At 45.6% G+C, this 26,971-nt stretch overlaps 1 protein-coding gene across 2 annotated transcripts; it reads left to right on the forward strand.

Annotated features, from left to right (window-relative positions):
- The first annotated feature begins 1,787 nt into the window (after positions 1-1,787).
- On the forward strand, positions 1,788-16,295 carry RTL9 (retrotransposon Gag like 9). 2 transcript variants are annotated; one of them, XM_082447517.1, is made up of 2 exons: positions 1,788-1,806; positions 7,108-11,678. In XM_082447517.1, exon 2 carries the CDS (start codon positions 7,185-7,187, stop codon positions 11,283-11,285), a length of 4,101 nt encoding a protein of 1,366 aa, XP_082303643.1. In that variant the 5' UTR covers positions 1,788-1,806; positions 7,108-7,184; the 3' UTR covers positions 11,286-11,678. The 2 variants fall into 2 exon arrangements, with proteins under 2 accessions (XP_082303643.1, XP_082303644.1); XM_082447518.1 differs by lacking the exon at positions 1,788-1,806 and adding an exon at positions 11,797-16,295 and having other exon boundaries at positions 5,300-11,252.
- The last annotated feature ends 10,676 nt before the right edge of the window (positions 16,296-26,971 follow it).

A 26,971-nucleotide genomic window follows, 5' to 3' on the forward strand; every position in this document is an offset into this window, starting at 1 on the left:
TTCCAGGGGGAGACTCATGCAGAGGGCTTCCCAGCCACACTTCGAGAAATGCAGTTGGATCGAGTATGGCAGGTACTGTAAACTGCTTTGCCTTCACCTTGAGAAACGAGGTCAAGGTCAACAGATATGGTCAAAGTCCAGTTGAAACTCTTTTGGAAATGGGGCCAATTCTACCAATAAGAGGACATCAGTTTGTCCTCTTTTCGGATCCGGGAAAGTATCCGCTGACACCAGTTACCTGGGGGAAGATGACAGGCCTGAGATGTAGTGTTCAGCGGGCAGAGCTCACAGCTGCCATATGTTCACTAAGCATTTTCCACGAAGAGTGCACGCTGCAGGAGCTTACTGCATTGGCAACAAAGAACAGGAGAGAAAACGACCAAATGCAGAGACGTACATTGTAAACCATGGGATTTAAAAACGTAAGCCTACTTCCTAGGCGAACACAGAGGTTCTTCTCAGCCCTAGAATAATTGTGTAAAAATTCCATCTGTGCTCTTATTTACACCATCGATAAAAGGGTCAAACAGGACGAGATCAAGGCTAGCAGCCGCCTTCTAGATTGTTGTAGAACCCCAGTCTAGCCATGGTATTGAGCCAGTTGTGAATTCATCTGCCTTTAGGAACTCTCCCTGGGGAGACAAGTCATAGTCTGAAGGTTGCTTGGAGCGTCTCAAGTCAGAAACTGGTTTGTGAGCCAAATGCTTAATGGCATCAGGCACATATTCCTACAAGACAGTCGTGTGGTCCAAGGGATGGCAGAGGTCAAATGCGCTGGCCAAGTCCCGCCCCAGCAGGGCTTGAATTTGCACTTGGCAAGTTTTATTTCTCTCACGCTCCTTCCTGTGGACACTTCCTTTATCTATGTCAGTGTCCCCACTTAGGCTAAGGTCAAACTCTGTTCTTCCCTCTTCTGGCCAGAAAGACTTCCTGTCTTACAGGTATCTGATCTTATCTGTGTTGATATTTTCACCCTGAGTGAAAATCACAGCAGTCCACGGGTGCAGTGAGAAAGTCAGAGGGCTACGTAGCCAGTGTTCTGTACAGCGAAACCTATTTCATTTAAAGGACTGTCCTTTATTCTGAGATTGTTTCCTTCTCTTTGGGGGTTTAAAGAAAACCCTTTTTAGGAAATGATAATTTGGGTTTGTTTTGTCTTGTTTGTTCCTTTACTTGGAAAAAGAAAAATCTGGCAACCCACTGTTGGTCCCCCAGTTTTTTGGTTTGCGATAGCTGCCAGTCTTGGGAACCTGGTTTAATTTGTTCAGTTCTGCTAGAACCTCTGGGTACCTCCTATCACCACTTACGTCCTAAGTGCTTATAAATTACCTGCTTCATGATCTGCGGCAGAATCTCTCCGAGGATTGACATCAAGCTTACAGCTCTGGAGTTTACAGTATACTGGTCTGTAGTTTCCTTATTTAAGAAAATTGGGCCGCTGCCCATTTGCAGCCCTTTGATATCCCTCCTGTTCTCTCCAATTCCACAGATCCTTCAGGACAGCACCTAATGCAAGGCAGTTCCATTTGCTCTTCTTATAATGTTCTTTTCCCTATAGAGTTGGACATGCATATACATGTTGTTTGGGGAATTTGCAGCACATCCAATGAAAGTGTAATTCCCAACTAACAGTCAAATCCTTCTCTTTGGAGCTACCCAGAACACACCTACCCTCTCTTCCATATGACAGCCCTTCAGAGACTCGAAGACAGTGTGTGACTCTCCTGTGAGTTAAGAGCACCAGCTGAGTCAGACAGACCCGAGTGACAAGCCCAGCTTCACTCCCTCTCAACTGTGGGAGCCAAGGTAAGTTACTTGATTTTATTTTCTCTCTACTTTGGTTCTTTAGCTGCTTTATAAAATGAGGGTAAAAAACCCACTTCATTGGTTTATTGTGCAATAAATGATGTGATGTATGTAAAGAGCTTAACACAGTGCCTGGCAGGGTAAGGACTCAGTAAACGCTAGCCATTTCCCCCCTCGATTTATAAAGAGCCGGGTGGGCATTTTAAGCATCAGGGCTGTTGGGAGAGGGGGCGAGCAAGGGGGTGAGGAGGGTCTCTCCCTCCCTGATTGAGCAGGGAAGGTAGAGGACCCTCAAGTAGATCAGGTATTTCTTTAGCCTGAGGTTGTCTCTTTTCTGTTATCTGGGTGCCTGTTTGCTAGGGCCGGGGGGGAGGATATCGTGCAGAATCTCAGGAAAGGTTTATTTTCAAGAGCTGGGAAGCTATTTGTTGACATATTGAACCGTGTCTTGTTTATTCTTATTTCCCCCGAGCAGCTAGCCATGCAATCCCCCAAACTCAATTACCTTTTGTGAGGCGGCGGGAGCATGACACCTCATAGCTGTATTGATCACTGCAGACTGGGCCAGACGTGAGGGATCTGAGATGCTAAGCAGCAGTTTCTGGGCTTTTCCTTCCTTAGTAGGCCTCCCCTCTCTGTGGCTGTAAAGACACTGGCACGAACACAACGGAAGTCTGTGACCCAAATGGGCTGAGCCTGCAAGAACTCTCTCTCAGTAGCTGCCTTAGGAGCCGGCTGATGACAAAGGGTCACAGTGGACCAGAACTTGAACTCCTGGAGAGCCCAGTGTCAGGATGGTTTTCTAACTGTAGCTCTTTGCATACCCTGGGTTTTGCAAGCAATTGCATGATAGGAACTCCGAATGCCATTGCAGCTAGAAAAAGTTTGGAAGGAGACACACCCAACTGTGAACAGACTTGAGGGGATGGGGGGTGGGGAAGGTGCTGGACTAGCTTTATCTGCAGGTAGGATTTCAAGTTTTTATCCTGAGAATATATTCCTAGATTACTTGTGTAATTGTTAGGCATAAATAAAAGTAGAAAAACAGGAAATTTTTTTTTGATAATAATAAAAAAATAAAAGCAAGCCATTAGAGACGGTTTTCAGAGGTCACTACTGACCAAGGATCTGAGTGGTGCAAGAATTAAGCCTATTGGGGGAGAAAGATTGCTTGGGCGGGGAGATACTGGGGACACTCAGAGAGAGGAGGGGAGAGGGCTAGAGATAAAACCCTAGAGGAACACACCTTTGAAAAGAAAGAAAAATATATTTTTTCTTCTAACACAAGCAATATGGGTCCATTATGGACAAATGAGAAAATACAGCTAAGAAAAACAAAAGTAAAAATTCCCTTTAATCCCATCACTCCGGTATGGTCACTGTTAACATTTTGGTGTATATCTTTCCAAACTGTATTTTTGTCTATGCAAAAATATACATATTTATTTCATAAAAATCAGATAATCATTTTCACTGGCCACTGCAGATGCACCATGATTTGTTTAATCATTAAGTGGATTGGGTTCTAACATTGGCATTTAGGTAGTTTCCAAGTTTTTATGATCATAAACAACAGTGCTTCCTAGCTGTGTGACCTTGGGAAAGCTACCTAACCTCTCTGTGCCTCTGGTGCCTCATCTGGGAATGAGGGTGATGATAGTACCCACCTCATAGGGTTGTCGTGAGTAACAAATGAGATCTTGCGCGTAAAGTGCTTAGCACAGTGGCTGGCACAGTAAATGTTGTTGGGTTCCCTGTGAGTAGTTTTTGCTTTAGGGGAGGGGGAGAGTGACTGGAATTTTTCTTTTTGAGTAGTATACTATAGTGAGTTCTGGAGTCAAACAGAGCTGTAGGCTTTTGGTCATGTCAATTCACTTCACCGAGACTCAGTTTTCTTATCTGTAAACTGAGAGTTAAAAACAGCTGTTAGGATCAAATGAGAGAATGCTTGTAAAACCCTCAGTGTAGTTCTTGGCGTATGGGAAGAGTTCCAAGTCAGTTGGTATTATTATTATTATTACTATTATTATTATCACTACGATGATTCAGCCATTAGTTGGGGTGGGAAGAGGAAGGTGGCACTTGGAATGTTTCTAACCACTTGTCTGTTTACAAAGAGAGAAAATGATTCTTGAATCAGACTGACCCGGGTTCAGATCTGGGCTTTGCCATGTACTAGTTCTGTGACCTTGGTCATAACTTCTCCAAGCCCCTCTCCCCATTTGTAAAAGAATATCTATCTATCTATCTATCTATCTATATAACTGATTCACTTTGCTGTACTCCAGAAACTAACACAACATTGTAAATCAATTATACTTCAATAAAAAAAGAAAATTGAAAAAAAGAAAATGAAGGAAAAAAATTTCTAAAGCAAAAAACAAACAAACAAAAAGGGAATGGCGTCAGTGCCTACCTTGCAGGTGTTGCCACGAGGCGCAAAGGATATAAAGTAAGTGTAGTGCTTAGCCCGAGTGCCCAGGTATTGTTGGTTGCTAATTATTGTTGGTTGTTGGAGCATGGGGTGGTTTATAACGACCTGAATGCCTCCCCGCCAGCCCCTAGACTCTGAGTCCCTGGGGTACTTGAACTTCACCTAAAGGCTTTGCCCTATCCAGGGCTCAGGGACCACTTCTGCCCTTAGTATAGGGGTTTGAGGGCTCCTGATTCAGAAGGTTAGAGAGCTCTGGCAAACCTTCCTGTTAGTTTTACTCTGACCTTGTGCCCCAGTTCTAGAAAGCAGGCTGAAGCCCTGCTTCTATGAACAAGCCCTCACCTGGTATCCTTAAGATATCGGTGTGCTTTTCTTGCCAGCTGTCTGGACACCCTGGAGGCTCGCTGTTGAATTCTAGCCCTGTGGTAGAGTCACTGGTTGCCAGATTTCCCTCCGTGTCTCTGACACCGGGGCCAGTTGGCTTTTTAATTGTCGCCATTGCTGGGCTGTCTTAAGCCCCACGGCCCATCCTTCCAAACCGTGGTTTCCCTGCACCCAAACGTCTTTGAACTCTCCTGCCACTGCTCCACTCAGCCTCCAGCCCCGGTTCCCTTCCCTCTAAGCCCTGCCTGCTCTTCCACGGCCCACCGGTAGCAGTGCCTGGCTCCCAGGACGCCAGTGTCTGCTCAGCCGCAGAGGGAACATCTCATTTCCTGAGCTAGGACACTTTCGGTCTCATCTCTTTCTTTGTGTGACTCTCCTGTTTTCTTTGGGACGGCCAGAGGCGGGCAGAGCGAGCTGGTGCAGCTACTGGGGGCGAGGGGAAGCAGGGTGGAGTTGCATAGGCCAAGTGCTATGCACTTCTGGAGCTTCTGGAGGGCTGTCAAGTGAAAGGCGGCCAGAGGCAAATGTCAGAGCCTATATAGAGGCAGGAATCTGGGACCAGAGAGACAGAGCAAGCACTAGCAAGTCAGGAGCAGTGGGGCGGGTGGGCGGGCAGGCTGAGGGGGGCGTGGCAGGGGATAGCTAAGGGAGATTGCAGAGAACAGCTGCTGGTATTGGGTCTTACTTTAATGAACTGGCTGGGCATGGGGCATAAGTAAGTTGGCCAGACCAAAAGAGCTACACTCCCTCTCTTCTCCCTAACTGGCAAGGTAAGATCTTTCCGGCTTCTGCCTAGTGGGAAACTGTGGCGTGTTCAGGGATTTTTCTAAAGATGGGGGCGGGGGTGGTCATCTATCACTGCCCTTTTGACTCATCTTTCCCATTGCACCAATTATTAGAGTAACCAAGGTGCCAGCAGGAGGCCAGTATTTCTTTTACTAAACCCCATCTCGGGGTTGTCCAGGCTGGAGATGGGGAGGGGTGCTGTCTTGGTAACGTGACTGAGTAAGAGGGAGAGAGGGCACACAAGGTGGATCATTATAGCACAGTGGAGAAGAGTAGGGGCCTCTGGAGTTGGGTGGACCCGTGAATCCAAGTGACTGCAGGCAAATTATTAAGCCTCTCTGGGCCTGAGTTTTCTCCTTTGTAAGATGAGGATAGGGTACTACCGAAATCTCTTAGTGTTGCTGTGAGGACCAAACGATGCATGTAAAGCGCCCAGCAGAGTGCTCGCCAGTCAGCGCACGCTCAAGAAATGTTGACTGTTGGCATTTCTGTTGCTAGTATTCTCAATATTATCATGGAGGCACACTGCACAAGATTGATGACTTCTGTGACATTGTCCCAAATGAGCAAGTGCTCCACTGGGGGTATGGGCAGGCTGTGGGGGTGTATCAACATCGTGTAGTGTGTGTGTTGGTTTCCAAGCTCTGTGACAAGAAGCCCCTTTGGGGGCTGCTTATGGGAGTGTGCCGGAGGGCTGAGGCTTTGGGATTGCCCACCCACATGTCGTCAGAGAAACTTGAAATCTGTATTTGCTAGAGACTGGGCTTCAGTGAGCCATGATCTAGGACATCAGAGAGATAATTGAATGCGGCCTTAGGGATGCCAAAGGCTAGGCAACCCCGAGGAGGAAGCGATAGTCAAAGACAGTTTTTACTGTCACAGTGCTCTTAGTCTAGCCCCAGCCCCAGTTAATCTGAGAAACCTGGTAAAATGGGAATAATGCTACTATCTCTTGTAAGATTCAAACGGGTAATGCTTGCACATCTCTGTGCACTATAGACAGTTTAAAGTTGTGTACAGTTGCCTAAAGTATAGTGCCTGGAACACACTAGGTGGGCAATAAGTGGTAGTAATAGTGATGATTTTTGTTATTAATAATAAAAATGATAATAAACAGGATTTTCAATTCATGGAATGATGTTCTCAACCATTGATCAGTTAAATGCCTTCCTTTTCCTGAGGAAGACATTCAGGGCCATCAGAGTAGTAAAATGGGGACTAAACCATTGGCAGGACTCAATGAGCCCGAGGAACTAATGATCATCCTGGGGCAAAGGGCGTTCTCATCCAGGCCTGCCAGTTCCTTGGCTGGCTTGCTAGTGCTGTGGTGGGAGAGAGCAGAGCTCTGGAACCTGCACTTTTCACAGTTTTCCAGCAGGTGGTGCTGCTGTTTCATTTGAACCAGGACCTCACGGGCTCTTGGCTGCTCTGAAGTTGCCCGCGTTTACAGCTTTTATAAACCGAGAGGGTGTGCTGTGTGACGGGGTGGGTTGGTTTGAAAAGGATAGGGGTGGAGAGCATATTTGCTCCAGCTTCAAATTTGTTTAATGTTGCACAGCTTCTTTAACTTGATAGGCCCATCTCCGATGCCACATAGCTGGCAACACATAAAAGAAGTCTCCATCGTGGATCATTTGTCTATTTCCCAATCTTCTTGATATTTGCTTTTGACTGCTAAACTTGTTTTCTGTCTACAGATTTTCTTGCCACGTGGGCTTCAGTAGGATCCCTGATATAACTGCTTTAGAGGTTCCCTCCACACTCTCCTTTGGCCATGGCAGATATGTCGATACCCTTACATTCACTGCGATTCAGCAATGTGCTGACGGAGGAAAGCGTCGACCCCCCAAACAGGGAGACGACCTGCTCTGGAACAATGAGAGAGAACAGAGCAGAGGTCCAAATTCTGCATTCTAGTGTCCAGCCTATGGTCTCAAGTTCAGCATCAGACCCTGGAGGGATGTCCACACAGCTGATGACATCCCCAGCCTTTGACACCATGGCCGTACCTCTAATGGGAGCAGCAAACTCTGGAGCACTGTCCCCACCGCTAATGCCAGCCTCAGACTCTGGGACACTGTCCCCATTGTTAATGCCAGCTTCAGATTCAGAGGCACTGTCCCCATTGTTGATACCAACCTCAGACTCTGGGGTGCTGTCCCCATTGTTGATACCAACCTCAGATTCTGGAACACTGTCCCCATTGCTGTCCACTTCAGAGTATGGATTAATGTCCCCAGGGCTGATGACAATTCCTGACTTTGGAACAATGTCCACAGCACTAATGGCAACACCAGATTCTGCAGAAATATCACCACTGGCAATGCCAGCTCCATCCTCTGAAGCGGTGTCCACACCATTGATGCTAGCCCCAGATCCTGGAGAGATCTCCCCACTCCTAATGCCAGATGTGAACCCCGGAGTGATGTCCCCACAGCCAATGCCAGCTCCAGGCTCTGAAGGAATGTCACCATTGCAAATTACAGACGAAGACACTGAAGCAATGTCTAAAGTGCTAATGACTGCCCTGGCCTCTGGAGAGATCTCTTCACTGCTCATGTCAGGCACAGACTCTGAAGCGATCTCCTCACTGATAATGTCAGCCCTAACTTCTGGAGCAACGTCCACCCAGCCAACGAGCACCCAAGACTCTGGGGAAATGTCCACCCAGCTAATGTCAGGCCCAGACTCTGGAGTAGTGTCTTCACCACTAATGACAGCTCCGGGCTCTGGAGCAATGTCCTCACTGCTCCTGTCAGTCCCTGATGCTGGAGAAATGCCCACATTGCCAAAGCCAGACCCAGACGCTGAAGCAATGTCCCCACTGGTAATGATGGCCCTAACCTCTGGCGGGATGCCCACCCAGCTGATGCCAGCCCAAGGCTCTGGAGTGATGTCCTCACGGTTAACACAAAATCTCGACTCTCAAGTTGTGTCTAGTCCACCAATGAGAGCAACAGCCTCCGGGGGGATGTCCACACCGCCAGTGAGAGCCCCAGAGCCTGGAGCAAGGTCGAAACCGAGAACGAGAGCCCCAGCCTCTGGAAGTGTGTCCACGTTGCTAAAGACAGTCCCAGACTCTGCAGCACTGTCCACCCCGCTGATGACGGCTGCAACCTCTGGAGCAAAGTCCACAGAGCAAATGTCAACCGCAGCCTCGAGAGCAATGTCCACGCAGTTAGCAATGGCTAGAGCTTCTGGAGCCACGTCCATGGGCTTTATGAGAGTCCCAGCCAATGGGGCGATGTCCACACTGCGAATGAGAGCCCCAGCCTCTGGAACAATGTCCACACTGCCGAGCACAGCCCCAGTCTCTGAAACAATGTCTATGCTACAGATGACAGCCTCAGCCTCTGGGTCAGTGTCCACACCGCGAATGAGGGCGCCTGTCGCTGGAGCAATGTCTGTGTCACAGAGGAGAGCCACAGCCTCGGGAGTGACAGCTGTACCACAAATGAGAGCCTCTGGAGCCACGTCCACCCCACGGATGACAGCCAAAGCCTCTGGATCCATGTCTACACTGTTAATGAGAGACACGGCCTCGGCAGTGATGTCCGTGCCACAGATGAGAGCTATGGCCTCGGGAGCATTGTCCAAGCCACTAACAACATCCAAAGCCGCAGAAGCAATGTTCATGCAGCAAATGACAACTGCAGCTTCTGGAGAGATCTCCACAGTGCTAATGAGAGACACAGCTTCTGGAGCCGTGTCCGTGCCGCAGATGACAGACACTGCCTCTGCAGCGATGTCCACACCGCTAATGAGAGCCCCAGCCTCTGGCGACATGTCCACACCACAAATGACAGCCGCAGCCCCTGGAACTATGTCCATGCCTCTAATGAGAGCCCCAGGCCCTGGAGCCATGCCCATGGCGCTAATGAGATCCACAGCCTCTGGAAAGATGCCCAGTCAGCCAATGAGCGCCCAAGACTTTGGGGGGATGTCCATGTCTCTCAGGAGATCCATGACCTCTGGGGGGATGTCCCTACTGCAGACGCAAGCCCCAGCCTCTGAATTGATGTCCACACCAAAAATGAGAGCCCCGGCCTTTGGGGCGGTGTCCACACCACTGATGAGAGCCTCAGACCCTGCAGAGATGCCCACACAGCTAACAAGAGCTTCATCCTCTGGAGAGACGTCCCCAGCACTAACGAGGCCCCCAGCTTCTGGAGAAGTAGCCACGCCTCTGAGAGCCCCAGCTTATGGAGCAATGTCTACTCCGCAAAAGACAGCCACAGCCTCTGGAATGATGTCCAAGCCACAAATGAGGGCTCCAGTCTCTGGAGAGCTATCTACATCGCTAATGAGATCCACAGCCTCTGGAGTGATGTCCGTGCCTCAAATGACAGCCGCGGCCTTTGGAGGGGTGTCCATGCCACTGATGAGAGCCCCAGCCTCCAGGGCAACATCCACTGCGCAGATGATGCCCACAGCTTCTGGAGAGATGTGCATGCTATCAGTGCGAGCCCCTGCCTCGGGAGTGATGTCCCCGCCACTATTAAGGGCTCCAGTGTCTGGAATTATGTCCACACCACTAAGGAGACCCTCAGCCTCTGAAGCTGCGTCCACAGAGTTAATGAGAGCTCCAGCCTCTGGAAAGATGTCCACCACACAAACAACAGCTGTGGCCTCTGGAGGGATGTCCAAGCCATTCATTAGAGCCACGGCCTCTGGAACAATGCCCATGCCATTGATGTCAGCCATGGCTTCTGGAGAGATGTCTATGCCGCTGATGAAAAGCATGGCCTCTGGGGCAACGTCCACACTGCAAAAAAGAGTTGTGAGTTCTGGACCCACTTCCCTGCCACAAATGACATACGCAACCTCCGGGGGGATGCCTGCATCACCGATGAGAGCCTCAGCTTCTGGAGCAACGTCCGTATCGCTTATGAGAGCCTCGGCTTCTGGAATGATGTCCGTGCCACTTCTGAGAGCCACAGCCTCTGGGGGGATGTCCATGCCACAGATGGCGGCCACGGCCTCTAGAGGGGTATCCATGCCGCTAATGAGGGCTCCAGTCCCGGGAGCCACGTCCACACCTCAAATGGCAACCACAGCCTCTGGAATGATGTCCACTCTGGAAATCAAAGCCACAGACTCTGGGGAAACATCTGCCTCTCACATCAACGTCAGAGCCTCTGGATCAAAGTCCACACCACACGTGACTGCCACGACCACTGAAACAATGAACCAACCGCCAGAGGAAGTCCCATCTTTTGGCATGCTGACCCCAGCACTCTGTTACCTCTTAGCAGAACAGGAAGCAGCCCGGGGTTCATGCTCTGTGGAGGAGGAGATGGAGATTGATGAGGAGAAGCAAGTGAAGGGATTTTTGAACGATTCAGAGAAAATGGCTTTTCTGGTGTCTCTTCATCTGGGGGCAGCAGAGAGGTGGTCCATCTTGCAGATGGAGGTAGGAAACCCCCTCTCCAATGAAGATAAATCTTTCCTGAGCAGATCCCAGGGCTTATATGACTCCCTATCTGAAATAGACATCCTCAGTGCCGTTCTTTGCCATCCCAAGCAGGGCCAGAAGTCAGTCAGGCAGTATGCCACTGACTTCCTCCTGCTGGCCCGGCATTTGTCTTGGTCTGATGCCATTCTGCGGACCAGGTTTCTGGAAGGACTCTCGGAAGCTGTTGCCACCAAAATGGGCCGGATCTTCCTGAAGGTGGCCGGCAGCCTAAAGGAGCTAATAGACAGGTCTCTCTATACCGAGTGCCAGCTGGCTGGAGAGAAGGATTCCCCGGGCAGCTCAAGCCAGGTTCTGCCGTCAGCCTGTAAGCGGAATAACGAGGAGGCAATGGAGAATGAACTGAACTCTCCACAGCAGACCGAGGAGGTAATGATGGGGAAACACACTCAAGGTTTCTGAATAGAAAAATGAGGTAATGATGGCAAAGTCACCCTGCTCCTTTGAGTAGCCTAAGGAAGAGGCTGGGAGAGGCATTGAGCTCCTAGACCCTAACCCCCAACCTAGAGTTTCATCAGCGGGCCTGGCTATGTACTTATTTTGGGTGTATTAACCACTTTGAGGAGGCATGCCCTACCCAAGATACGGAGGGCCTGGGATGGTTAAAGGTCTAAGTCTTCTGATTCTGAGGGAAATGGCTGGGCTCAGTCCCAACTCTGCACTTATTCCAGGTCCAATTCTAAAAGAGGGGTCACGTTTTGGCGACTGGGTCCCACCTACAGCCACGGGTGTTATAGGCCCAGGTCACTAGGGAATCTGGCCAGTCTAGTCCTCGATCACACTTTATACAAATAAGGTACATTAGCCAAGTTGCTTGACCTGCTAAGTTACTGAAATTATCCAGGCAGAACCCCGCTCGTCACAGTAAGCATGGCTCTTACCTCTGCCATTTTTTGTTTTTTCTCACTCCCAGCACCAGCATGTTCCCAAACGCTGTTACTACCTGAAAGAGCATGGAGACCCTCAAGAGGGTCTGCACGACCACCTTCGACAGAGCACAGGCCATCAGAAGGCCCCCACTAACAAGTAATGCTACCTGGACTCTTCTCCTGTGATATCCAGCTTGACTGCTAACTTGAGGACTTGTTCCTGGACCCATTCCATTCAATTACATCATTAAACCTTGTGGCCTTCCCCCTTCAGCATCCCCCTCCAGGCACATCCCACCCTATCTCCCACTTGGCTGACTTGACCTTCTCTTTCACCCCACATGCCTTTGACCTGCCCCAACAATCAGAGCGTGGACTTCAAGAGTGTTTGGTGTATGAGGTTCTGAACTCCCATTACCATCGAGGCCAGTCCTAGTTCCTGGTCCAGGGAGAAGTCTAGGCAGGAGAAACCGTGTCCTACCTCAAAAACACCTTAGAATGTCTTGCCACATGTCATGAGGCAAACTTGAGGAAGCCCTGGTCCCATTTCACCTGGCAGGGGAGCCTATAAGGAGAGTGAAGCCCACTCCAATACCATCCTTTTCATCCAGTAGACTTGTCCCTATATGTCCCAACTCATAGCACCTAAGACGGGTCTCCAGGGCCCTTGCCCTGTTTATAGTCTCCATCCTGAACCATTCGTTTTGACCCATAGTAGTAATCTTAGTAATGGCTAACATTTATTGATTATGTGTTGTGTGACAGTTACTGGGCTAAACTCTTGACAAGCATCATCTCACTACATTCTTACCATAACCCGACTTGTTCTTGTGTTGTCAACTTCTTACGTCTTGATCTGTTGTCGGGGTGGCTGTTGTCTTGTCCCTCAGTGTCAAATCTCTAGCTCTGACCTTTGGGTGACCCCTCAGTTGTTAATTGCCCTCACTCCCCCTTGGCTATTGTGCTTTGTGGCCAGCCCTCTTGATAAAGATCTTGGTCTTTAAACAGGCATAGATAGAGCGTAATATGAGCAGTGTTTGCCTTCAGGTGGTGGGATTATGGGTGTTTTAATTTTCTTCTTTCTACTTCTCTGTACTTTCCAGATTCTCTACAGTAAGCATGTATTACATTTGTAATCGTAAAAGTAAATAAAGTCCATTTACGAAAAGAAAAAGAAGAATTAACTGTGGCTAACAGGATTTGATTTATTGAGTCCTTCATTCAATCAATATTTATTATCTAACATGTGCCAGCCACTGTTTTGGGGACAGACAGATAAGAACCTTGATCAAATGAAAACTTCATTCCAATGGAAGAGGGAGACAGACAATAAGCAAGAAAACGCATACGTAAGATAGGTTGGAATCATGGTGAAGGCTATAAAGACAAGAACTAAGAATAATGGGGAACTTGATACTAACAGAGCCGTTTTATTTATTCAATAATAGTCCATGTAATTGGTTTACTCAAAGATCTTTTAAAAACAGTAGGAGTGACATGATTAGAAACATATTTTAGAAAGCTAACTTGGCAACAGTTTGGATGCAGGATAGGAAAAGGGTCAGAGTGCAGGTACGAGCCCCCTACTGCAATGGTACAGGTGACTGACTCATCAGATGACTCAATCTAGGGCCAGGGCAGTGGGGATGGAAAGAGAAGGACAGAGACGAAATTCTTTCTGAGGATTCAAGTCCGCTGCTCCATTACCCTAAACACTGGGTCTGATTCCAGGAAGAGGAAAATGATTCTCAGAAAAAACAAAGATTAGCAGACAAATTGGCAGCCCCATGGTGATAGAGATAAGAATCTGGCTCTCCGGGCTGCCTGAGGATGCATCAATCACCAGTACTGGTGCCTCGGGGGGGAAAAAGAGGGTGCCATTGGTTGGGAAAACCAAATTCTAGGTAGTAGGCCTCTGGGGACCCAGTTTTCCCCTCTTCTCTGACCCTGTTGGCTCACACCTGGTCCAGTCCACACCCGTGCAGACTTCTGATCTCCCTGTTCAGCCAGAGTTGCTCTTAGCTCAGGAGGGTGTTGTTGACTTTACTCTCTACTGAAAAAGAAATTGATGATACAGAATCACAATCTGAGTCTAGAAAATATATATGGGAAGGAAAATGTCTTAAAAATGAAGCTAATTTTCTGATAACCACAATAATGGAGAACCATCGCAATTCTTTGCTTTATTTCTCTCCCCAGTCATTTTTCTTCCCTTTGCTTTTGCCTTTCCTCTCCTTTAAGCTAACGTCACTAGAGATAAGTGGAATAAATGAAGCCCAATCACACCCTGCCAGTGCCCTGTCCCTGCTCCTCTACCCACCTCAAAGTTATAATTAGAAATGACCACTCAGCATCTACATGGAGCTGGCTATCATACGCCCAAGTACTCAAGACAGTTTCATCTGCTGTAACATGGTGTTTCAAGTTTCTCCAGGCCCCACTGGCCCATGGGTAAAAATAAGGTCCCATAAGCAGTAAAAACTCAGATGTCACTGACCCCCGTGCCCACCTGTGTTACAGGACCTCAGCCCCTCGAAGGTTTCCTCCTCTTATTTGTGGAAGACCCCGGCAGTCTCCCAGATTCTGACAGTCCTCTCCTGTTCGTCCATTCCTACCCTGCTTCGGTGGAGGTTGGCTGCCCACACGGCTAGCGAGGGCAGCCGCTCCGCCCCGCCCCAGCTGCTGGTGGGTGCCTCTGGCTGTGGGAACACGGAGGCCCCTGAAGGGGTGGTACAAGGATTCTGCAAATCCACAAAGGGCCTAAACGTTGCTGTCTTCCCTTCAGCTTTGGCTGAAGCCACTGATGGGTTCACCGGAGTTGGGGGTCGGGGTGATAATTCCCCTCCTCATACCGTGTCACACTTTGTCACCTGGACACCAAAACCACATTGCTTCTACCCTGTACCTCAGTGAGGCCCACGTGAGAAGAGGGGCTTCAGTTTCTTCCTGCAGCAAACTCTCCCCTGCTGCCCCTGCCCCCATTGCCCTGGCTCAGGCTTTCAGACTCAGTTCCTGTGTCTGGAGATCAAAAGCCAATAAGTCCTCCATTTGGACCCCACTTTCAGCCCCTATTTCCGCATCTCTAGCCCTGCCCCTTAAGGCACTGGAAGTCCGCAGATCTCGTCAAAACCATTATCTTCCAGGTGAATAGATGCCAGGGACTCTCTCCAAACGCCCAGTTCTAGGGCCCAGGTGGAGAGCAAATGTCACCCTGGCCTGGTCCTCTCTCCTTCTGCCATTCTCTCCCCCATCACCTGGTCTCTGTCTCTGCCCTTCAGGGACCAATAGTGTATAGAACCTTCTCCTGAAGATCACTGTCTCCATGAAAGTATAGGCTCGGGCTGTCATTGAATGACTGATGCCTCAGACAGTTTCCAAACATTTCTGAGTCTCACATTGGGATCGCCTGAGATCTTATTACCCTTAACCTAAGCTCGGCCCTGAGGAGGTTGGGAAGTGGGTGGGATAGGGCTAGTTGGGACATATTCAGCATCCAGTCTCTTCAGGGGTGCTATTTAAACTGTGGGGGAAGATGTAAAAGTAAATCCTTGGCTGAAGACTGGCATAAGCCACAGTTTAATGTTGCCATCTATGGAGCATTTATCAGGAGTCCAAGCTCTGGACTAACTGCTTCATCTGGATTATCCTATGTAATCTTCAAAGTGACCATGTGAAGTGGGCGCTCTCATTGATCCTATTTTATTTTATTCTTTTACCAAGAACCTCCGGCACAGAGAAGTTAAATAACTTCTAAAGGCTAAAAATGAGCAGAGCTGGGATTTGAACACATGCAGTCTGACCCCAGAGCCCCCATATGCAACCACTCCACTATATAGGCATGGCTTCATTACTCAGAGCCAGATGGCCACTGTGAAGACTTACCCTGTTACCCTGAACAAATTTGCTGCCCAATAGCAGCCAACATTTGAAGCCCATAAAGTCTGAGGCCTGAGCAAAAATGGCCCTGCTTTCCCCCTTCCCTATCTTAGATCCAGATGTGAATCCTCCTGAGAGTATTTAGAAAAACTCTTTAATATTCAAGGAAAAGAATCAATCATTGTGGGATGCTACTGAACTCAGGGGGTTCTGCCCAGGGGCTAGCTGCAGCCGCAAAGTAGAACAACCTCTGTTCTAGGCTCTAGCCAGAGAAGGAAGGTAAGATTCTCCCTTGGGCATCTTCCCACAGAGAAAAAAAAATGCATCTTGGGCCCGAGCATCTCTGAAAGTGGAAGGGATTTTTGTGGTTACACCAAGAGCTGGCTATTCTTTCTCAGTACTTATTTCCCCCTCTTTGTCACTCTTCTCTCAAGAAAGGGGGGAAGTGGGTAAGGAAGGAAGACGATCAATCATTTAGATACTCCATGCCCCTGCCTTCCAATGCCATCCTCTTCTGCCTTCCCCTACCCCTGCCTTGGAAAGCGATCCTAGATCTAACACTGGTGTGAGTGCACACATTAAAAGGCACCATCTCCTCCACCCCTCAACCCCCTTCCCCAATGGGTGAACTAGACCTTTGTTGGTGATCCCTTTGTAGTGTATACAGATGTTGAGTTATAATGTTGTACACCTGAAACTTATGCAATGCTATATACCAATTTTACCTCAATTTTAAAAAAGGGTCTATATAAATCAGAGTATATTTAAAGTATTCTAGAGGCATTGCTGATACAAAATAGAAGTATTCACATTAAAAAAAAGCACCAGACACTCCCAGTTTAAGCAACTTGGTAGAGATAAATTGGAGTAGCTGCTCCCATGATAAACTCAAAGAAATGCTGGATAAAGTGTGGGGGGAAATTCACAGCTGGGCCTGAAATAAAGAAAGGAAAATCCCCAGGGGCAAAAAACAAAGAGGGATCTTAATGGCAGACCAATAAGCTCTGGAGTCCTCCAGGGTGAATGTGGTCGAGCCAGAAGAGATATAGGCTAGCCGACAATAGAATATTTACATAGCACTTGAGCAGCAAAACTGTGCACTTCTAATTCTATACACTGCTCAACTGTCACTCGAGAGTCAGTATGAAATGCAGACATTTTCCAAGAAAGACTGAATCAATTCACCATTCATATGAAAAGTGCTGCCCTTAGAGCTGGGCTGGGCTTGGGGAAGCCGGCAAGATTTAAAAAGAAAAAAAAAAAAAACTCTTACGCTTTGACAACCTTTGCTGAGAATTTTACTGGTCTAAGCATTGATGTATAAATGGGTACTGGACAGACTGACCCTGGCTTGCCCACAATATCCTCTAGTATCTTTTTTTTTAATGTATTATTTTTTTGGTCAGAGCTTTATTGAGCTATAATTCACACACCAATAATTTGCCCATTTAAAGTGTGCAATTCAATTTTTTTCTAGTATATTCACATAGTTGTGCAACCATAATCACAATCTAATTTTATTTTATTTTATATTTTACCACAATCTAATTTTAGAACATTTTCATCACCTCAAAAAGAAACCCTGTACGCATTAAGCAGTCACTCCTCATTCCCCCTGCCCCCCAGCTCCTGGAAACCACTAATCTATTTTCTGTATCTATAGTTTTACCTATTCTGGACTTTTTCTACAAGTGGGACCACATGTTAGATGTGCCCTTTTGTGTCTGGCTTCTTTCATTTAGCATAATGTTTTCAAGGTTCATCCATGTTGTAGCATGTCTCAGTACTCATTTCTTTTTCTAGCTGAATAATATTCCATTGTATGGATATACAACATTTTGTTTATACGTTCATCAGCTGATGGACAATTTGGTTGTTTCCACCTTTTGGCTATTATGAATACTGCTGCTATGAACAGTCTTGTACAAGTTTTTTGTGAACATACATTTTCATTTCTGTTGGGTACATACATAGTATTAAAATTGCTGGAGCATGTGATAATTCTATGTTTAACCATCTGAGGAATGCCAAACTGTCTTCCAAAGTGGTTGCACCATTTTTACATCCCCATCAGCAGGATATGAAAGATCCAAGTTCTCCACATCCTCACCAACACTCGTTATTACCTGTTTTGATTATAGCCATTCTAGTGGGTATCTCACTGTGGTTTTGAATTGCACCTCCCTGACGGCTAACGATATTGAGCTTCCCTCCAATATATTTTTATTACAAACTCAACTATCTTGCAACATGTTACCATAAGTACTGTTAGAGGCTTCACTTTTTAAGAGTATTCTGGGAGAAGCTACTTCTCCCCTTGCTCTCCAGCCCACCCTAACAATGCTATTGCCCCAAACCTTTTCAGGATTTGGGGGGTGATTAGAAAGGCAAATTCTCATGGTCCTTCCCAGATCCATTAACTACTTTCTTTAGACTGCTGCCTTCTGTAACAAAGATTGCCTCAGAACAAAGGTGAGTATGGGCTTGTATTTTGGGGTTTGTTGGAGGCCCAGAAGCCCTGGCTCAAAAGAAAATTCCCAGAGAAATGTGGCCTCTTTCCTGTGGATTCTTCCTCCTTCAACCCCAAACTAAAATAACCCAAACAAATAATTCATTGTTGTGGTCATTCACTGGGCTAAGACCCTCTTATTCTGACACTGCTCAGATTTTCTCCATAACCCAGCTCACCAAAAGTTACCATCCTCTACCCTGAGAGAAAGGGAGAGAGGAAGAGGGAGAGGGAAAGGGAGAGAGAGAAAGAGAGAATAAAACAAAATGAAGGGCTTCCTTGGTGGCGCAGTGGTTAAGAGTCTACCTGCCAATGCAGGGGACATGGGTTCGAGCCCTGGTCCGGGAAGATCCCACATGTCACGGAGCAACTAAGCCTGTGCAGCACAACTACTGAGCCTGTGCTCTAGAGCCTGCAAGCCACAACTACTGAGCCCGTGTGCCACAACTACTGAAGCCCGTGCGCCTAGAGCCCGTGCTCTGCAACAAGAAGAAGCCACTGCAATGAGAAGCCCGCACACCGCAACGAAGAGTAGCCCCCGCTCACCGCAACCAGAGAAAGCCCACGCACAGCAACGAAGACCCAACACAGCCAAAAATAAATAAATAAATTTAGTTTTAAAAATTTAAAGAAAAACAAAACAAAATGAAAATCTGCATTGCAATTCCAGCTGTGCCAGTCAAGGACAACCTGTGTGACCTTGGGCAAGTCACTTGATCATTCTGGGCCTCAGTGACCTCATCTTTATGGTTGTTCAGTTCTCATTAGGGAACCAGACAAGAGGATAACTCCTTTCCTGTTTGGACATGCTCCGGAAGTAGGAAGGTGTCTAAGTGGCCCAGCGAGAGGACTACTGGGGCGGAAGCTCAGTCTGAGCCATTGCTAGAGGGCAGCATTGTATCAGCAATTATTCTAAGGGCACTGGCTGAGGTGTGGTCGCCTTAGAATTCTTTAATCCAAAAATGTAGTCTTTTCCTTTCCCAGAAATGGCATTCTTACAAAAGGAAGCTATTTCATGGAAATCCACATAGAAATCAGAGAAAGAAGAGTATGTCTGACTTTCTGCAAGTTTCATTGTCCATTAACAAAATAAGATTGAAAAGAAAGATTGTGCATTTTAATTTTTAATTAAACCTGTTTACTTTTGGTCTCATTTGGATACAATTGCACAAATATCTTTTCCTCTTTGAAGATTCCACCAGCACCACGAAGGAAGTGTTCAAATTTATTTGAAACTTCTTCCCAAGGTTTGGTTCACGGATTCAGTGACAGAATTTCTTACTAGGGCATTTATTATTTTCAGTCTCTTCCTTCCTTGGCTGATATTTATTACAACCCCAAAATGGAATACTTAGGAACTGGATTTGTTATAAAGAATCATCCATAAGTTTGCCACTAAATCTTTTGATTACTTGCTATATTTCACAGTGGCTAAGTTTCTGAATGTCTAGGTGACATCCCAAGCCATCTGTCTGGGGCAAAAAATGTATATGGCTGCAATAACTGTTCAAACCATCTATTTCTAGCTGTGTCTCCTTCAGCTGTTGCAGGTTCTTCTTCGGTTCTCTATGAGGTCATGCTCCTCCCCCAACCTCACTATGCACACACATTTTGTCTAAGAGCATTAGGGATTGTCTCATTGTGATGTGCTCATATAGTTCTCTCATAATTCATTAAGGGAAAGAATAAAATGGATGCATTGCAGCTCTTATAGCAGTGGTGGTAGATACTTTTCCACTTACATGTTTACTCCAATTATTTGGTAGTAGCTGCTTAGAGCATTGTTGAGAAGGATTCTTGTCATATTTGGAATCCATAAGAAAGAGGGCAAATGAACAATTCATTAGTAATGTCTGCTAAGAACAGGGGTGCGGGTATACAAATCGAGAAAATTGCCATCCTTAAGATAATTCATGCAAATGGCTTTACTTTATTATTAATAATGATAATAATAAGGAAAATAATATTTTTAATAGCAAAGTAGGATATTATTGAAATGGAACTGGGATATCTCAAAAAACATCCAGGCTATGGCTTGTCCTGGTTGGGAGGGTGTAGCTGATCCTCAAGAACTCTTAGAATCAGAGACCTGAATGCCACCAGTATTCTTGGTTTTTCTCTTTGCTTTTCATGTCTGCAGCTCTCTGTATATTGACTTACTTCTTTCTTCTCTGGAGGCTGGCTTTCTCCCCATAGTGGGTGATCCGGGCCTCTAGAACTACTCTGTCCAATATGGCAGCTACCCATCACATTTGGCTATGGAGCACTCAAAATGTGGCTAGTCTAAGTTGAGATGTGCTGGCTGTTAAGTGTGAAACACACACTGGATTTTGAAGACTGAGTACTAGAAAAAAAAAAAGAATGTAAGATATCCTCTTAGTTTAAAAAACATTTATTTCATGTTTAAATGATAACATATTGGTTGTATTGTGTTAAATAAAATATATTATTAAAATTAATCCCACCTGTTTCCTTTCTTAATGTGGCAATTAGAACATTTAACATTACATGCTTGGCTCGCACTATATTTTTATTGGGCAGCTCTGCTTTATAGCATTACAACTTACATAGCTACTCGGGGAGTGATTGAATTCTCTTCAAAAGAAGCACAAAATATGAGATAAAGGGACCTTATTGGTGAAGCTGGACCAGAGACTCGCCCCTAGAGCATTCCTATGTGGCCTGTGGAGGAGAGTCACATGAGAACAAAGCAGCTCCAGATGGGACAAAAAGTTGGGGTAGCCTGAGAGACAATTCCCAGAAGCATGGAGGGGGCTACTGGATCAATAAGGCAGTAGATCTCCTCCAATCTGGGATCTTCTTAAATGCCTTTTTTATAAAAACCCTCTAGTTCCCACAGCCAATTTTGTAGCAAGTTCTATTGATTCTAGCTTCATCCACTTTTCTCCATCCTTAAGGTATCATTCCCTTAGTTCAGTCATTGTCACCTCAGCTGGGGCAAGGCTGTCACTGGCAAATGACCTGTAAATAAGCATCATATACAACCAAAAGACTGTTTCTTCCCTCAAGATAGGCATTTGGGAAGATGATATACACTTATTTTCAAGCAAAGCTATTTCAATTACATCCAGCTTCTGCTCATCATACATGTGACCAGGTAGATTTGATTCTGGAAAGAGTCAGAAATCACCGAGGGTCAAGTCTAGTGAGTGAGATGTGTGCTTAAGCTGGGTAATACTAAAAGTTTGTTTTGAAAAGAGGCGTTGATGTAAAGCAATGATACTAGTTTTATTATGTCCCTAGGAGAGGTTCCAGAAGTGTTTATTGCAGTAGCATCCACTGTTAGGCTAAGTGGGTAGTCTCCAGCACTGACTGATCCCACGTACCATGTTCATTGGCATGTGGAGGCACTCAAGTGTTGCTTTTGGATGTACATTAAAAACAGTCTGACTACTGGGTGGTCCAAACTCTAAAATAACATTTTATATTTTAAAGAACCCTTTCTCACAAAAGTTGCTTCTCTTGAATATAGCCAACAACCCTGTAGATGAGGTAGATCCTATTCCCGGTTTCGAGGTGGGGAAACTGAGACCCAGAGATACCAAATGACCTAGTTTTGATGATGAAACTGACCAGGGGCAGAGTCTGGCTGTGATTAGACCGTTTGACTCTGAGCCTTATCTTCTTTTCTGTCTTCTTGGCATCTCCCTTTCTATACGTGTAGATTGTAATAATGGTAATAATAATAATGATAAAACTGAGGCACAGAGAAGTGAAGCGATTTGTCCAAAGTCACAGCTGGTAGTATTAAAGCTTAGATTTGGATGCAGAAACTATTATTTCAGTCTGCTTGCTGATCTAGTTTTTTCCCTAAGCAGCTCTCTCGGATGACCTTAGATAACAAATCCAGGAACATGCACGTACAGGTAGTGTCATTTTAGAGATGGGGCATCAGACATGCATAGGGGAACTATAACCACTGCAACAAATGAACCTGAACATTTCATTAGCTTAACACAATAGAATTTTATTTCTTACTCATGTAACAGCCCAGGGTGGGTATTCTTGGTTAGTGGGTAGCTTTCCTCCATGAGATGTTTCAAGAACATTGGATCCTTCCATGTTGTGCCTTGGCTATACTCTAGGGCCTCAGATTCCATTCCCTTGGTGAAAACTAGTCACATGGCCTCATCTAGATGAAAGAGGGGCAGGAAAATATGGCCAGGTGGCTACTTCCCTGTAACAACTGTACTCTAAGGAACGGGGAATACAAATTTCGGTGGGCCACTATCCTTCCCTATCACGCATGTTCAGAAATGTTGCAAAGTCATACAGCTAGTAAATGGTGGAAAAGGGATTTGAAGCCAGGTCTATCTAAATCCAATCTGACCTCTAAATTAGTATACCTTCTGTCTTTTTATGAGAAAGTAATTTTCTTCTTTAAAAAATTAAAAGTTCAGCTCATCAAACTGATGAGCTTCAATCAGGCATTGCAAGGTAGAAGTACCCAGAAAGCTGGTGGTAATGCCCATGTTTCAGAGTTCACTTTTGTACATGTGGTTCATATTCACAAATTCTAAAATGATGGATTTTGATTCCCATTCTCTCCTTCTGAATGATCCTGTCTCGATATTTCCGTATTACAGTCAATTACTCTGAATCCACTAATTTTTCTTACTTTTTAGGAAAACAATTTACTCTTGTTTTCACATATATTCCAACAAGTTGGGGGAAAAAAGGGCACAAATGACAGTTTATTTTCTTCAAGCAGCTAGGTATTTTAAAAGCAAGCAACTCAAGGCTAACTCGTTAATTGCAAAATAATTAACTGTTTTAAACTCTAAAACTAATTATTTGACCTGTCACCAACTTCTTCTCTCCTCAGAAGTATTTTGAGACTCTAGATCCACCTGTAGATGGACTCAAAAGAAATATTTGTATTTCTATGTATCCATGTTCTCTGATGTAATTCTCCTTCCTTACTTTACTTATCATAGTTCAAGACTTCTTTCCCAGAATCTCTGATTTAAAAAATCCCCTGGCTGCCTGAAAATAATTGAGATATGTGATCTTTGCTAAAAACCCTTGAATCTACTGGTGATAGTTGAAGAAAAGGTGTAGGCTTTACCTAGGGATGGGATCCAAGTGTTAGCAAGGCCAAGATCTCAATTGCCCTCCTGGCCTTCTTTTAAGCTTTTATTTTCCTTCTGGAGAGACTGTTCACTGATTAGTGATACTTGGGAAGGGCCTAAAGATCAACCTTATATAGCAAAAGGTCCCATTCTGAGTTTAAACTATGACCATGACTAGGTTTCAGATGTATCCTTGCACATAAGTTTACTTGCGTGAGGGACCGGGAAATTTCCTGGGAGAATTCATCCCACCTGGAGAGAAAGCTAGGCTTGCAAGCTTGGTTCAATTGTCTATCCTTAGTGTGGGAGAGGAGAACTGATACGGAGGACACTGTGGCATCTGTCATTCGGCTGTGTCCCTAACTCAACATCCCTTTAACAGAGTGTAAATACAATGGGAGGATCATCCCCTTCACTTCACCATAGAATTCCATGCACCCCAACCCCAGGTTCTGAAATGAGCACACAGGAACCCTGACAGAAGCAGAGGTCATTCACTGGCATTTGAATTAGCATTAGGGTCTCTAGACCCCCATTAAAATGGCCACATTCTCATGATCTAAAGAGCATGAACATTTGAACCACGTGGGAAAGCCAAATTCTTCGAGCTAGAAAGACAGATGTGAGATGAAAATTGACCCAGGTAGAAATGGGTCTGCAAGGACTTGGAGCTGCAGTTCTCGAGTGGAGCCAAATGGGGATGGCTTAATCCACAAAAAAACAAACAAAAAACTGCTTCATGTTATTAACTTTCAGGAATGTTGTTGTATAGCATTTGACTTACTGATCTATTAAACCTTCAAGACACTATAGAACATCCAGTACTATCTTCACTTCTGACACCAGTAGAAGGAGGTATCAGGTGCATCCCTGAATGCAGTTGTCCTCTGATGAGGCCCAGAAAGCATTAGCCACTCTTTTTTTTGCTGTAGCTATTGTTCTCACTTGGCCTTGCTACGGAGGATTCTACCCCTAGTCTGGATACCCAACCTCTAAATCTCTCTCTTTACTCAAACTGTGTCAAAAAAGTTTGAGCTTGATAAGACAATGATCACCTTTTTCACTGGGGCACAGGTAACTCAAGACAGAGAAGTATGGAAAACTTGAGAAAATGCACATTCAAAACCAGTATCAGCCATTCATCCATCCATGCATTCATTGAACATTTATTTAGTGACTAGTGTGTATGAGGCTCTGTCCAAAGTGTTTACTGACTACATATATATATATATAAAAAACTAAATGAGCACCTGAGCATAAGTGTGTGACAGTGTCTCTCTTCAGATGCTCCAAAGACAGACAAAAATGGATTTGGGTATTTTCCTTTTGGTATATATTCCTCTTCCTCCACCTAACCCCTCCACCTTCCATGTAGAATTATTATAGATGATCCAGGAGAGGCTCAATTCTGGTAGGCAAATAAACGGCTCCCCAAAGCTGTCTATATGCTACTCCCTGGAAACTGAATAAGTTAGGTTAGATGGCGAAGGAGAATTAAGATTGCAGATGGAATTAAGTTTGCTAATTAGCTGACCTTGAAAGGAGGAGATTATTGTGGATCATCCAGGTGTGACAATGTAACCACAAAGGTACTTAGAAGAGGAGGAGGGAGGCGGAAGAGAGAGAACCAGAGTGATGTAGCATGAGAAGGACTTGGCCCGATGTTGCTGGCCTCGAAGATGGAGGACAGGGGCCACGAGCCCAAGAATACAGGCAACCTCTAGAAGCTGGATTGGCAAGGAAGCAGATTACCCCTAGAGCCTCCAGAAGGAATGCAGCTCTGCCTGGCCCTTGATTTTAGCCCAGCGAAACCCATGTTGGACTTTTGACTTTCAGAACTGCAAGGTAATAAATCTGTGTTATTTGAAATCACTAAGTTGGTGGTAATTTGTTACAGCAGCAATAGGAAAACTATTACATTAAGGAATTGTCTAAATCAGTAGTTCTCAAGCTTGATTGTGTAATACGATCACTTGTAGAGCCTTAAAAATCCTAATGCTCAGGTCACACCCCAGATCAATCAGAAACCCTGGGGGTGATATTCAAGCATCAATATATATATTTTTTAAATTAATTAATTAATTTATTTTTGGCTGTGTTGCAGCTTTGTTTCTGTGCGTGGGCTTTCTCCAGTTGTGGAGAGCGGGGGCCACTCTTCATCGCGGTGCGCGGGCCTCTCACTGTCGCGGCCTCTCCCGTTGCGGAGCACAGGCTCCAGACGCGCAGGCTCAGCAGTTGTGGCTCACGGGCCTAGTTGCTCCGCGGCATGTGGGATCTTCCCAGACCAGGGCTCGAACCCGTGTCCCCTGCATTGGCAGGCAGATTCTCAACCACTGCGCCACCAGGGAAGCCCAGCATCAATATTTTTTAAAGCTCTGCAGATGATTTCAATGTAGAGCAAGACTGAGAATCACTGATGTAAATAAATTTTGTGTATTGCTATGTTTTAACTCTGAAAAATCTTACTTGACTGAGAACAATCTCTTTTTACCTATTTCTACCAGTTTGTCTTTCAGCAGGACAAGGAAAAGTCAAAAGAGACTGAATCTAAGGGATCCCTGGGCCATGAGGCCAGATGAGGAGAGCTTAACACAATCTCCCAAGCAGCTGGAATGAAAGGTAAACCATAGGCAGAACCTTGCCTCTAGCCTCTGTTTTGGCAGATCCATTCTCCTCTGAACGCCTGGATGTGTATTTATTTACAAAATGCCATTTTTTTCATTTTTAGTAAGGCACCTAAAAGTCACTGGAAGACGGAAACATGTTGTCAAGTGAGTCTTAAAAGGTGATCTATCAAGACTTTCATGTAAGAGAGTAAAGTCAATTGCACACCTGACCAAATAGACCTGTTGTTTCCCAGACAGCAGTGTGGGCCATGTCTGTGTTACTGGCACCAGCAAGCTGGAGTTTGGAGTTCTCAGACTAGATAATGGAAAGCTTAGAGTTGCTTTCTGAAAAACGAGGACTAAAGAATAGGATGTATATGAAATTAACTATGTCTTTAGCAGAAATGAATTATATATACCCTAAACCTAATTCCTCTTATAGACTCACGCAGAATTTCCTGTGGCAGATTGGCCACGACATATAGGTAAAGTAATGTGAGTCCAGAGAGCCACATTAAGTCTTTCTGATCACTAGAGAACACACTATTTCATTGCCAATCTTATGATGAAGACATTGTAACTTTCCAATTGACTGTTTTCTGATCTGGCAAGGGGCTGTTGGATTTCTACTCATTTACAGAGAGGGAATGATGGAGAATGCAGAAAGCCTGCTTTTGCACTGGAAGGTGGGACATGTATATATGGCTGCCATGATCCCATGTTCCTTGGATTAAGGTTTGGTCCAAGGCAAATAAAATGTTTTCTGTAGAGTTGACTCCAAAAGCCTGAGCAGGGAAGAAGGGGTCCAAGACCAGTGGTGTGCTGGAGGTGACTTGCACCAGTTCTTGAGCAGTGATTATGTACATCTCTGCATCCAAAATCATCATGATGGTAGGCCATGATGGGAAATTGGCAAATGCTACAAATAATTGGCAAATGCTGCAAAGAATTCTCCCACCCCAAATTCCCTCCTTCAGAGAGCTGGTTAAACAATTACCAACACACTTGGACTTACAATACAGTGAAACAGGCTGGGCCTGAGAGGTGTGGTTAAAGAATAAGCAATGTTTTGTTTGAAGAAGGTAAGACTTGGGTGAACAAAACTGCTGTCTATGGGAAGAGGACTCAGATACCT

This window comes from Balaenoptera physalus (genome assembly GCF_965194825.1).
Source record: "Balaenoptera physalus genome assembly, chromosome: X".
Lineage (NCBI taxonomy): Eukaryota > Metazoa > Chordata > Mammalia > Artiodactyla > Balaenopteridae > Balaenoptera > Balaenoptera physalus.

What these genes read in the sequence shown, in the direction of transcription:
- RTL9 (XM_082447518.1), top strand. Translation starts at nt 7,185, where the DNA reads ATGGCAGATATGTCGATACCCTTACATTCACTGCGATTCAGCAATGTG. An exon ending in CTCCACAGCAGACCGAGGAG is followed by an intron (nt 11,253 to 11,796) that starts GTAATGATGGGG and finishes TCTCACTCCCAG; the next exon opens with CACCAGCATGTTCCCAAACG.